Raw genomic sequence first — 13,391 nt, forward strand, 5'->3', positions numbered from 1 at the left:
TAACCCACTTCTGAAGAACTCTTATTTAATTATCTAAGATGAGACAAAGTATGTTTGAAATGTGGTTTTATTTTGCTCTCTCACTTCCTATTAATTTCACCGTACTGACTTTTTTTTTTTTACTGCTTTTTTCTTATGTTTCAAGAGAAGGCAAGAAAACCAATTAAACGCCCAATCACCCCTGTGGTAAGTGTTGGACATGCTCCTGCTAATTTCTTAGAGAATATTATAATCTTATTGTATTAATATGTGGATGCTCAATGAAATAGCTGTCATAACAACTGTGACACTGCACAGGTACGCTTCCTCTGGTCAAAATGAATATTTTTGGGAATAGGGTGTGTATATGAAACTGCCAGTATTTTTTATAAGTTCATGTTGTGCACTTCAGTGAGTATTCCCTGGGTTGTTTGCCTCATTAATTTTCCATCCAACTACTGAATGGAAACAGCGTCAGTGCAGCCAGGACAGGCCAAGCCAACAGAGCAGTATGTGGCTTAGTAACTATTGAAGGGGGAGGAGATGCGATTGAAAAGAAGGGAAGGAAAGAAAACAGTGTGGAAATTACTTCGGAGAGGTGGCACTGGTTTTCTGATAGTGTTGTACCATTGTACCACATGCCATGTATTGCAATTAGACGTACAGATGTAAAAGGATCAGCCACAAAACGTGCACTATCAAGAGGAAACTTAACAAGCTTCTCACCAGGACAGGTTAACAATCGTAGAGAAAGTGTCATTAAGTATATATTATGTGACAGCTGACAATGACAAATTCTTCCCTCTCTCTTCATGTCTTTTAACCACTAGAAGCCTTTAACGACGGGCCAACACTCCTTACCCTTTGCTCATCGTCACGGTAAGCCACAGCCATTGGTCAAACCCGCCGAGCCTCATTTATTACAGCAGCAGAATTTTTATAAGATCCTTTGATTTATGGCTGCTTAGAAATGTGTGTTTCAGCCCTTCTTACTGACCCATGCTTTAAGACTCAGCACTAGAAGAATTTTAACAAGACCTTTGATTTATCATTTTGCTTTTTAATTCGGTCTCATTTTTTAATTTCAGAATGTTTTTCATTTGGTGGCCAGAATCATAAAGCTATTTTAGAAATGGGGTATTCACGTAAAGTTATATTGTCTGCATTATTTTCTGATAAGAGAAAATATTCCTTTACGCTTTGTCCTGTAAAAGGATAGAACAAGCTTCTGGTGGTTGCAGGGTGCATTATGTGTAATTGTGGAGCTAATTTGTGATTATTTATCCAACTATTGGTATTTCAAAGAATCCTATTGAGCTCTTGTGTTAGACTGTAATATGTGATACCTCAACACATCTAGTTTACTACCTTTAATGATACCAGGCTTTGGGTGTAGATATTAGAAATGTTGATATACCGCCCTGTAACTATTGTGACCTGCTAACATTAAATAGAAGAAATATTTGCCATTGCGAAATTACCATAATCATATATTTCTTTTTCAGGACTATGCATCTCATGTGTTTACTTATAGTCTTTAATCTCTTCTCCCTTGTCCTTGTCAGCCTCCCCTAACAGGACCCAGGGCAGAGTGCCCCTCTCCCGGAACATAGTCCCAAAGACAACTCTTGGTAATGACTTTTCTGACCTTAAGTTCACAGGCCAGAAAGAACTTTTGACCACACATTTGGTCAAACAACTTGACTTCTCTATCTCTATCCTACAAGAAATCTTCATTTACTGTGCACTTTATGCCCCAATTGTTATATATTCTACAGGACATAACATTTTTTCTTCCCAGATCTTCTAACATAAAACTATATTTCTCAGCTCCAACCACAACTACTAGGCAGGATTTTCTGTCAACACCTGGACCCGCGGTGCCTGTTGTCACCAAACGCCCATTTGGTAAACAGTGAATTACCATTATTATTGTAAAAGCTTCATGGCTCTAATTCGGGCTGCGTGCAATCATAGATTTGGCAGACTGTAAGAGGGAAACTCAGAGCTTTATGAAGTCCTCTGTAAAAGTTGCATGAGTGGCATGTTCTCAGTAAGTACAGTAGTTACCCCCTCCCTGTGGAAAAGACGATGGTGTCAGCGTGTTGCTTTGTGGAGGTAGGTGGCCTGGCAGCATGGCATATTAGGAAAAGGGGATTTAAGGATTTTTTTGTTCAGTGAGGGACATGTGATAATGTTAGACAACTCTGCACATTCAAACACAATTTATCATAATAACCTTAGGTCACCTGCCCCTATGCACTGCAAGAACATCCTGTTCAGCAAAGCATACATATCAAATCAAATATATCCTAATAGTCCCCACTTAGGCAATATGGTCTCTATTTTTAATCCCATTATGGCCAGTTCTTTCTTCAGTCCAGACCAGACTCATCAAACTTACTCCTCTTCCTTTTTGTTGTTGACCTGAGGCTTTTGCTTCCAATGCAGCACAGATGAAGGTGTGAAGTCTGCATGACAGAAGTGCATGCACAAGACATTTCTGTCCCACAGGATCAACCCCCTCTGTATTTTTCTTTTATTGTTCTTCTATTACAACATTCTTCTACGCCCCTTTTTCACACTTTTCTTTTCGATGCTATGTACATACAGTATATTTTACCTTAATTCTTCTGCGCCTTTTCCCTTCATAAATACTATGTTACTGTGCGGCTCCATCCATCTTTGATAAAATTCAAGCCTTAATATTATTTAAAAATTATGGGAAGTAATGCTTCTAAGACCCAAAAAAGAGTTTGTTTGAGGTGCTCTTTTGAAAAAGGGATTCATAAAGTAGATGACAAACAGGAAGAAAACTCCAAGGCGCTCTCTTTAAGCATTAAAATGCCTTTATTGCCTTTCTGATGAAGGCTTGAAGCCGAAATGCTTTGAAGTGTTTTTTAAGGTCTATATATGACCATGCCATGAGAATAAAGGCATTTTAATGAGTGCCTTGGCATTTTCTTCCTGTTTGTCATCTGCCTTAATATTATTATTCAGATTATATTATGTATTTTATATTATGTCAGCCCTGTGATGAACGGGGAAAATGTCCAGGGTGTACCCCGCCTCTGCCCGTAAGTAGCTGGGATAGGCTCCAAGCGACCCCCGTTACCCTAGTGAGGATAAAGCAGGTTCAGATAATGAATAAATGAATGATTATAATTCTAGACTGGTGATTATGGTACTCCACTCCTGATGTTGTTCCATTTTTCCAAATATCTAGTCCCAGAACTCACACAGTTTATAAATAATTGCTTGGTAATATTGTCCATGTACCAGAGGGACAAGTGAATTATTGCATATTAGATATTTAAGGCAGAAGTGTAGATGAAAGTTAATCTATTCTGATATGCTCATAAAAGAGATTTTAACATGGTCATAAAGTGGAGTATTTGTTGTCAAGGGCTTGAAATGACATGCTATTTATCACTTGTCTTACTTTTCTGCTCTGTTTTTCGGATTTCTTCTGTTTTTCTCTTCCTCTCTTTTCCTGAGAACATCTGATCAGATTGAAAAGTCTATTCGGAACATTCGATCAAAATCCCACAGCATCAATCAACAACTATTACACCCATAGCCTCTTAGATGCACAGCCAATGGATTTGGATGGCTGTCACTCAACGCCCCCCTTGACCTGGTAGTTCAGTCTGTTGGTAGTAACATGGTTGTTACATTTCAAGTATTTCCATATGGGCTGTCTGTCTTTGAAACTGGAGCCCTTTTATCAAACACGTGCCAGGTAGGAGTTATTGTGTAACTTGTGCTTGAGCCCAAGGTTAGCTGGTTCTCTATCCAGTGGCTGTTTGGCATGTCTGTTGAAGAACATTTTCAGCTGTTCTATAAATGTCTCTATGTCTTACTTTCATTAATTTCTAGATGATGAAAATATGTTTTTGTAAGAGAAATTTTCAAAAATAATTTTATATATGGAAATTACACTTTGTTGTGCTTTGTTTTGGTCATGGCCATGTCTTTCTCTCTCACAAAACACAGGAGGAGAAGACCTTTCCAGATCTGTCTTGCCTCCTTTACTGGCAGTCCCTTTAGCTCCCAAGTTCATTCCACAACATAACTTCTCAACCACTAAGGCCCCCATGCTGGCTTCTGTGTCAACCACCCAGAAAAATGTAGAGAGACTTGGCCATTCTCTCAGTCAACGAAAACCAAAGCCACAACGTAAAGTACCTCAACCAACACGACAAACCCAGCAACCTCGACCAAAGCCCCCACGAAAGACTCAGCCTCATCCAAAAACACATTTCCAAACTGAACCACAATCCCCAAAGATCCAATCAACAACCCAACCACTACCGATCAGATTTACATCTTTGCCTGTGCCACAAACCCAACCTCAATCACAATCAACCACCCAAACCCATCCTAAACTGCAACCTCAACAAACATCAAAACCTATAATCCCAAGGAAACTACAGCCACAACCCCTAACAACATCTCCTCACATAGCTGAGACCACATCAACACCCAAACCCATGCCACAGACCCACCCTCATCTTCTTCCACATGAAACATCACAGCCAGCTACTATAATCCAGTCACAGTTTAATTCTCAGCCAAAACCCCGTCACCAACCAAATCCCCAACCTACACCCCAGATCTCATTTGAACCACAGCCTCAACCCCCCCCCCTACCCAAACAGCAACCCCCATCTCGAACAAAACCTCAACTAAAGACCCAGACCCAACTATCACCTCAAATTCAACCAACTCCTCATGTTACACCTGTGATACAAACTCAGACAACAAAACCAACACCCCAGCGCACAACTCAGACACATCAAGCACTAACAGACACTCATATTCAGCCACAGCATAAACCACAATATCAATCTACAGGTCAGCCACAAACACAACCTCAACCAAAGTCCAATCGCAGATCTAAACCACCTACCCCGCCTAATCTAAACACTGTGCGCCATTCAAAGGCGCAGCCAACACCGAAGTCAAAGGTAAATGATTCCGTACCAAAACCCAAGACGCAACACCAATCAAAGATCCAACCCAAAGTCCGTCCTCAGTCTCAACCCAAAAAACCACCAAAGACTCACCATCAACACAAGACCAAGCACCAGCCTAAACTTCCTCAGCCACAGGATCATTTACATAAAATTAAGGCCCCACCAGTATCTGAATCTCAACCCACCTTACCAACACATCTTCTGCCAAAGGCCCAGCCTCCGTCCCTCCAGTCCCTACCTGTCCCTCTACCTAAGCCGAACCCTGCACCTAAACCCCAACCACAACTTCCACCTGGGCTTCAGCCTCAGACCAGGAGCAATCCTACCACGGTCACCCCAAGGCATGCAGCCCCTACGGGTAAAGATCCCACTTTTCCCATAAGTAATCCACAATCGACCATTATATCAAATACACCTTAAAAGGGGCATATTTTTGTAACAATTTTTGCTAATTCGGAAGCATATGTTGTATAACAAAATTCTTTACAGAAATTTGGTGCATGCTTTATGCAAAACTTGAGTAATCCTAGTGAGCAGTTGATATTCTCTTCCTTTAAAATAATCTTATTGGCAAACTTTGCTTAAGGTTTTGATCGGAGATCATCTTTATGCATTTGAATTAATTAGAATACCAAAATAATTAAAATGTGTCCCTTTTAAATGTGAATAAATATAGATACAGTCCATATTATCATAGAATAAATAGTGAGTTTTCTTTCATGCAGCTCCTAGTCCACCAGAAGAGGGCAAGCCTCTACCAAGACCTGTCCTGGCTGCAGAGAAGGCCAGTAGTAACAATCAGGGTAAACATCATGACGTCATAAAGTTTGTCCCATTACCATCTCTGCTTTTGTCAAATCACAGAGTCCAGTGCTTTAAGTCGTACTTCAAATCATTTGATGATGCCACCGCTTCCTCATCTCCATTTCCATCCCTCTGCTCTCTACCACCATCATTATCACTGCCTCCATCTATACGTCTCCATTCTCAGCCAATCATAGTCACTTCTACATCCTACAGTCCTACACACTTCCCACAGTGGTCTGACTAATTCCTGTTCTTAAATTTTCATGTAAGCCTCTCTGTCATTTCATTCATTTTCCACTCTTCTACCTTTTTTTCAGTGGTGTGTCCTATCATTCGTTCCATTAAGGGTAAAGCTGTCAAAGGTCTAAGGATCATCCTTAACCTTCCCGATTGCCTTTCTTTTCATCTAGGTACTGGCATCCTCAGATCATCAACTGCTGCAGCCCCGCGTTCTTCCATTAGCTCATCATTTCCTCCAGCAGGAAGAAAAATCATACATTCACGCACCCGGGTTCCTCCTAATCCCACCCGTAATGGTGACAGAACATTTTCTCCATCCAAGACATTCACCTCTTCTCGCAGCTCCAGCACACCTGGGGGTAATGGTGTACACAACTTCCTCTCCCCTTTCTTCAATTGCCTCTTACCTTGCAGCTATCTCAGGTCATTCTCTTTTATCAACACTCTTTTTCAGAAGTGCTTCAACAAAGCCGGACAAACTCAGCTTCAATGCACACAATAGACATTTAAATGCTTTTGGCTCCTCTTCCTTCTATCTTCTGCTTTACTTTTTCTTACAGCCCATATGTTGCCCATGCTCTGTGGCCTTCTCTTTTGGTGTGTATTTCACACATTTACTTCAAGCAGCAGTGGCATTTCTGAGGTCAGGATTGTTCATATAATTTATGATCCTTCTAGCTAGCCGAGTGGGAAATCTGGCCACGGCACCGGCCAGGATGCACCACATTTTACACCAACTCTGCCAAACCTAGCATTGCACAGACAGTACATCTGCCTTTTCTCCTTTCCTGCACATCCAGAATGGTACTCATCTAAGAGTTATAGACAAAAGAGGAAAAATTATTTGTATATCCAGAACATCTGTTAAACCAGATAAAAAAATGAGCTGGATTGTCACTGGAAAGAGAGTGAATTATAATTACTATGAGAAAAACCAATTATTTTGTTCTGACTTTCTTTCTCTGCTGGTAGGTTTATGACCATGATAGAAAACATTTGATAACAAACCTTTTTTTTCCCTTTCAACAGCTGGTGGGGCGCATCATAGGGGCAATGCTATTCCTAAACCTGTCGTTGGGCCCAAAGAGGAACCTGGTAAAGACAGACCAAGATAATCAGCTGTCAGTGTTCCTCGTGCACTAACCCAAGAGACACTGTTATGTCCCGTCCCACAAAGTCCCACTGATCTGTGCTTTTGTCACAATCCTCTCACGCTGTATGATTCTCGACTTGTTTGTCATTGTGATGTTTTGTGTCTGGTCATGGTCTGTGTTGTCCCTTACGTACAGCTCCAGTAGCTTGTACTTGACTGAGACTGAAGCCGTCTTGAATTTTCTTTGTGCCACCAGATTTTTGGCACATTCCTGTCACATCCATACTGTATTATTTAGTCTACGGCACATATGGACCTTTAATGAGGAACCGGTTTGAATTAGTTTGAGAATAGCTTGAGCCTGCCTGTTGTGAAAGGTGAATGTGATTTGCCCTCTTTTATTATTTTTTTTTTTTTCGGTCAATCACATTTTTCCAGTCTGCCAGGCAAGCTCTGTTAATTAGAGTAATCAAATCCATCTCAAGTAGTAACACAAGCCATGTCTGGACCACATGTATTAACGGTGACGCTCCGCTCTCTCCTTGTTTGGAGTTGGGAAGAAAGGTTGTGCTTCAGTCCCATGTCACAGCTGGTGTGTGTTATTTCTGGAAACTTGGACAGTTTCAGAGGTCTTCAAGGAGTCGCAAGGCTCTCTGGAAGCAACTCTACAGAAAGAATCGCCCTGCCAACCCACACACATTCAAAAACAAAGCTCTTAATCACTGTTTGTACCTTCTGCAAAAAGATGTAACCTACACCTTGCCTCTTTCGCTGCCTCCCTGAAGGAAGTGAATGACATAGAACTGAGTTAGGATTATTACGTCAAACACAGCAAACAACCCGAGTAAACAACAGCTGGAGCATCAGTGTGCACTTTGTGTAGAATTAATGTAAGATATTTTCATGTAACTCAGTCTGATGTTGGCATTTCAACTTGGGTTTGTTCTCGTCCGTAAAAAAAGGAGTGTACGTTGCCAAAGCAACAATACCAGAGATGTGAGACACCGGTATGTGTTTCAGTGGGAATGCTAATATGAGCCGAAAACGAATCTCTTTTTTTTCACTGCACGTATTTAAATGTCTTCACGTTGCAGACGAGTTTACTTGACAGAAAACAGCACTTGCATCGCTGCTGTATTAGTGAACAGATTTGGGTCCAGCACTATTGGTAGATTCAGCTTGCTTTTTGTGAGATGTACAGTGTGACGAAAAAGCCCAAACACATCCTCACTAGAAACAATAGAATGGCATCCAAAACATGTATGCATTTTAGACATATGCTATAAACTCACGTCTTTACATTACATCACAGCTGATCTGCTTTTTAGTTCCCTGACAGGTTAGACGTGACATCACTGTTTTGAGATTTTGAGATTGAGTCACTTTTTCTTGCCTCAGACTGTCATTTAAATTACTACATTGCCATCTTGTGCGTCTTAATGTATGAGCATATGTTGATCATTAGCCATGTGAGAGTCATAAGTACTCCTAGAATGCATGCTTCTCTTCTTTGTACAGATGTTGGCAGATGTTGTTTCAGTTTGTCTTGCTTGATTCAACATGTTTCTTTTGGGTTTACATGCCAGAAATCAGTAATTTATGCAGACCAGGGGGAGGTCAGCTCCATCCAGCAACATTGAAGGAGGAAACAATTCCAAGACAAATGTTTTTGAGGTGTTTTAGCCTTGACATGGCTAGCTTATACAATTACAAATTCGTGTCGAGAGAAAGACCATTAATGAAAGTCTGAGATAAGAGAATAATAAACGGCAAATGAACTGAATCACTAAGCAGCTGTGATTTGAAACATGTACAGGAAATGTCATGTGTTAAACCTCCCACAGCATCTCCAACTCCTCAAAGATATCACAACAAAGATTTAGTACAGTGGGGACATTAAATCATGGAAAGACCCCCACATTTAGAAATCTGTATTTGACAGATTGTTGCTAAGATGTTTTTGTTACAAAGCCTTGCACTTTTTATGATTAAATGAGCTAAATTTATGCAGCCATCTCCAGCCAATTTGTAATCTGTATTCATCAGAGTGGATTAGATGGAATGTAATCTACTCTTTATTGCGTAGTTGAACTTTATTACACTGTATCTGTGGTGCAAGAATTTCTTTATTTTGTGCAATTTGAATGTTTCAAAAAGTTATAAAACCTGGTGCTGTTCAGTTTGGGATTCAGTGAGTGAACATTCAAGGTTATTAAGTCTTGATGTGGTTTACATTAGTCACAGACTGATGTAGAAATCTGTGGCCACATTTTACAAATGACTTATCAGCTTTTCACATGCAATCTGCTTGGCTTGTGTGTGCTTTTTTGTTGTTTGTATTATGTCTACTTATTTTCCAGGGCCCATTTTTATCGCAGTCTTCTGCACTCCCTGTTTTCCAATCTATCATTTACGATTTATTGCACTATTAAATGAACTACACTGTTTTGTATCTATTCTTCGGTGCTGTCCACCTGTTGCCTCTTGTCAGTTGTGATTTTTCATTTTGTGGACTCTGTTTCCCATGATTCTTTGCAGCTCTGCATCCCTCTTCTCCTGTCAACAAGAGACCCAACTTGGTCAGGAAACACAGTGACCATGGTGAGTGCAACAGCAGTGTTTGCACTTTAGTGTTCATTGCTGCACCTTGTCCTTTATACTGTAAATGTCTCACACCAAGACTTAAATCAAAGCTTCTTTAAGCCAGTGCTTCTGAAAGTTTGTTTTGTCCTTTTCGTGCACTTTTTACTAACAATATTATGGAAATTAGCGACAAAACAAGACAAGCATTTATGTAAAAATGTGAAAGTGAAGCTAAATCAAATTAGTAAATTAGAGTTTTTCTTCTCGCAGAAGTTTTCTTGTAGTATACCTCGCTAAACAGATTTTGTTATCGTGAAAGCCAGTTGTTTCTTTATCACTCATATGAATCAGATTTATTCAGCTTTAGTTTATCTACGAGGTCAAGCCTACCCTAGCTGCATGGCTGCTCTGTCATCAACACTCAGTGGAAACAACATGGACAGCTGAGACTATGTGATGTCTGCAGCTTGAGACAGTGTTTGTCAGACATGCACCAAATCCACTAATCTGCAAAGCAAGCCTTAACATCACAGCTTGTCACAGATATTAATTTTTGGTATAAGCTTATTTCCCACTATGTATTTTATCTCCTTTTTTTCTGACTCCACATCAGTATTATTATTTGCACAAAGTATGTTCATAAAGCTAGAGCATTTGGGCATCCTTGGTTTCATCTAGTGTATTCTGGCAGACCTTTGCTCTCTTTAAAAGAGCACAAGCGCTATTACACAAGCAATCTCTGATCTTTCTGCAGCCAGGAAAAGGCCATAGAGTTGCTCAGTGAGGATGGCCAGAGCAGATGGATCACAACTGTGTATGACTGTGAGTCAGATGATGACGGTGAACTGAGCTCTCCTACTCCTCCTCCTCTCTGTCCTCAGATAAACCCATGGACCTGAAACAAGGAGACAAGGAGTCCATCTTGAAGCCATTCTCTCTGGTCACAGTGAAACCTAAGCAAGAGTACAAACCGACGACCACCTCCCCAGTCACAGAGAAACAAGAGTACAAACCGACAACCACCACCACCGCCCCACTAGTAAACAGTATGAGTAACACCAATTTTGATATTTGTTAGGAAAATGTTACAGCTTATAAGTGTTTTCATACCAGGATGTAAAATTGAGAACATGATGCACAGACAAGTTTTTGAATCAGAGTCAAATCACGCATATGATAATAATCAGAAGTGATCCTGCTTACAGGTGTGTAAAACAAAGTGAGAATAAAAAAAAAAGTTAAGAATATCAAGTGCAACTTCAGGCCAGTTTAAGCCGGGTGCTGGTCTGGCTAGTCTTTGACCAAGGCCACAGCTGGAAAAAGTTGCCCCAGATCACTGCCAGAGTCTGCTGGCTCCTCACACTAACCCCACCACCTCTCCTCTGTGTCCTTTTCAGCCAGCCGCTTTGACCTGGGTGAAAACTCCTCCATATTCAGGCCTTTACCAACATCAGATGTAGACGTCATGGGCAAGAAGCGATTTGTAGGTAAGACCCTCATTTTTAAGTTTTTTTTTTTCAATATCCACTGAAGATATAACTGCTTTATCAGTAACATAATCTACAGCAGCTGGTTTTACAATGTATTAATAAAGAACTCCACTCCTTTGTACAGCTCCCCATGTGATCTACAAGACGGATAAAAAGCCAGATGAGCCGTGCTCTATTACCTCCTCCCTCGCTTATTTCCCCGATGAGGAGAACAATGACCTGAATGTGACCGGACCTCCTCGTATCCCGCCCTCCAACGTCACTGTGGTCACAGTGGAGGGCTGCCCGTCTTTTGTCATTCTGGACTGGCAGAAATCTGACAATGAAACCAGAGGTATGGCATGTACATTCAGCACAGAGTTTGGCTTCTTTTTTTTTTATACAAATAGAGTGCAGATTTAAAAGAAAAGCATGAGGATGTGTCGTAGAAAGCAGCGTTCTAAGTCCTTAATAATTGTGGCTAAGTTAACCTCCTACGACTCAGGAAATGTCAGCAAAGTACAAGCTTTTTTTGTTTTTTATTAAATAAGTGCCTATATTGGAAACATCATGATGCAACAGTTTTTTCAGAAGCAGATTTTAAAATTTTTATGGAATGTCCTTTGTGGTGGATAGTTTTCTTTTTCTTTTTTTTTTTTGTATAAAGTTGTGAAACTCTTGTCCACAAATGTGGACAGAAAACCCATAGCTGGGTCTTAGGAGGTTAAGCTATTGACTTATATATGACTTTTATTATTCTGTATAGTCCGTCTAATGGGGCAATATGACTGTTTTACATAAAAGTGCAAATTAACTCTTTATGTGATTATTTAGTAGAAGATAAATGGCATTCGGTTTGTAAGCACTACTTATTACAGCTCTTTTTCTTTTAAGGTGTGGTTATTTGAAAGTGTGTGTTTCTAAAAGCACAGTTGGAATCGTTCTGCCTGATCTTTCTCTAGAGTATGAAGTTGTATCTACCACTAAAGGACCAAATGGGAAGGAAGTGTCAGTACTAACAACCAATCAGACACATACAGCTGTGGAAAATCTCAAACCAGAGAGCAGGTATGCAGCTCTTATTTATGGAATAATAGACTGTAGCCAGACATTTATTATCGTGTGTTGCTAGTCTGTGATATGTTGGCCCTGAAGAAGGACTCCCATCTTCCTTTCCATCTACTGACAAACATATCAATGCCTCCTAAAGAACTCTTTTGCTGGATGTCTCAACTACAACTGTGACTTTTCTGGTTTTATAGCACCATTTTATCCATTAGTGTCTTTCTCTCCATACTGCAGTGTCTATTTTGAAGTAATAAGTATGTAAACTCTATGCAGCGGATGGAATTTATTCAGATAGGGTTTTTCATTTTGCACACTTTGCTAACAAGGGTGATGGCATCTATGATCCAATTTCATATCACTTATATACACAATGATGAAATACACCAAAACTTGTCAAAAATAATAATTTTTGGAACACATATCATAGGTTTACTATTGCACCTCTGGAGGAACTAACTGCTTGAAAACCCATAAAATGAACTTAAAATACCTCAGGGATGTATTATTTATCATCATGCCAATAATTTTTTCCAATCATTTAAATCACTTCTACCACAATCTGTCAGAAATCACCATTTTCAGATAACATAGTACAGCCTCTCTACTCCAAACCACAGTAAAAACCATTAAAAACCCTTAAACACTCTAGGGAGCCCTATTACTGCCATAGCAATTACCTTTAACACTTCAGAAACATATAAAAAAACTGTTTGAAATGTCAATTTTCGGACCACATAGTGGAGTCCTCTCGCTCTACAACCAGATGCTATTGATGACCACATAAAAAAAAGCATTAGAAACAACCTCAAAAACCTGTTAATGCCTCAGCAATTATCTACGCACACAAAAAAAACTGTGAAATGTAAGCACATACTGTAGTATCAGCACCAGAGCCCACTGACTACCTGTAAAGATAGTACAGAAATGTTATATGACACAATTTGAGAACATAGTATATAGTCTTACCGTGTTATAGTCAGGGGCAACCACGTATTACCACATGTCTAAAACAATTAAAAGTTGGTTAAATTACTTTTTTCTGAGTGCATGATATAGTCCTTCACAAAGACACAGCACTTTTCAATATTTTGAGCAGTGATGTAAAACACTTAAGATGAAAACATGTGTGAAAAATGACCAACAACATTATTTTTTGGAGCTTTATTCAGGAGA

At 39.9% G+C, this 13,391-nt stretch overlaps 1 protein-coding gene across 10 annotated transcripts in view; it reads left to right on the top strand.

Moving 5' to 3' along the window:
• Positions 1-13,391, top strand: part of abi3bpa (ABI family, member 3 (NESH) binding protein a) — a 29,447-nt gene that overhangs the window by 11,513 nt on the left and 4,543 nt on the right. The window contains exons 6-18 of one of the 10 annotated variants that reach the window (XM_030124699.1): positions 146-186; positions 810-858; positions 1,545-1,610; positions 1,810-1,887; positions 3,976-5,316; positions 5,684-5,761; positions 6,176-6,364; positions 7,035-7,100; positions 9,637-9,699; positions 10,563-10,727; positions 11,079-11,168; positions 11,296-11,505; positions 12,113-12,218. In XM_030124699.1, the coding sequence (XP_029980559.1) occupies positions 146-186; positions 810-858; positions 1,545-1,610; positions 1,810-1,887; positions 3,976-5,316; positions 5,684-5,761; positions 6,176-6,364; positions 7,035-7,100; positions 9,637-9,699; positions 10,563-10,727; positions 11,079-11,168; positions 11,296-11,505; positions 12,113-12,218 (2,542 nt within the window). The remainder of the gene's footprint in view (positions 1-145; positions 187-809; positions 859-1,544; positions 1,611-1,809; positions 1,888-3,975; positions 5,317-5,683; positions 5,762-6,175; positions 6,365-7,034; positions 7,101-9,636; positions 9,700-10,562; positions 10,728-11,078; positions 11,169-11,295; positions 11,506-12,112; positions 12,219-13,391) is intronic. The other 9 variants (XM_030124701.1, XM_030124702.1, XM_030124703.1 and 6 more) reach the window with 9 other exon arrangements.

Source organism: Sphaeramia orbicularis, chromosome 21 (assembly GCF_902148855.1).
Source record: "Sphaeramia orbicularis chromosome 21, fSphaOr1.1, whole genome shotgun sequence".
Taxonomy (NCBI): Eukaryota; Metazoa; Chordata; class Actinopteri; order Kurtiformes; family Apogonidae; genus Sphaeramia; species Sphaeramia orbicularis.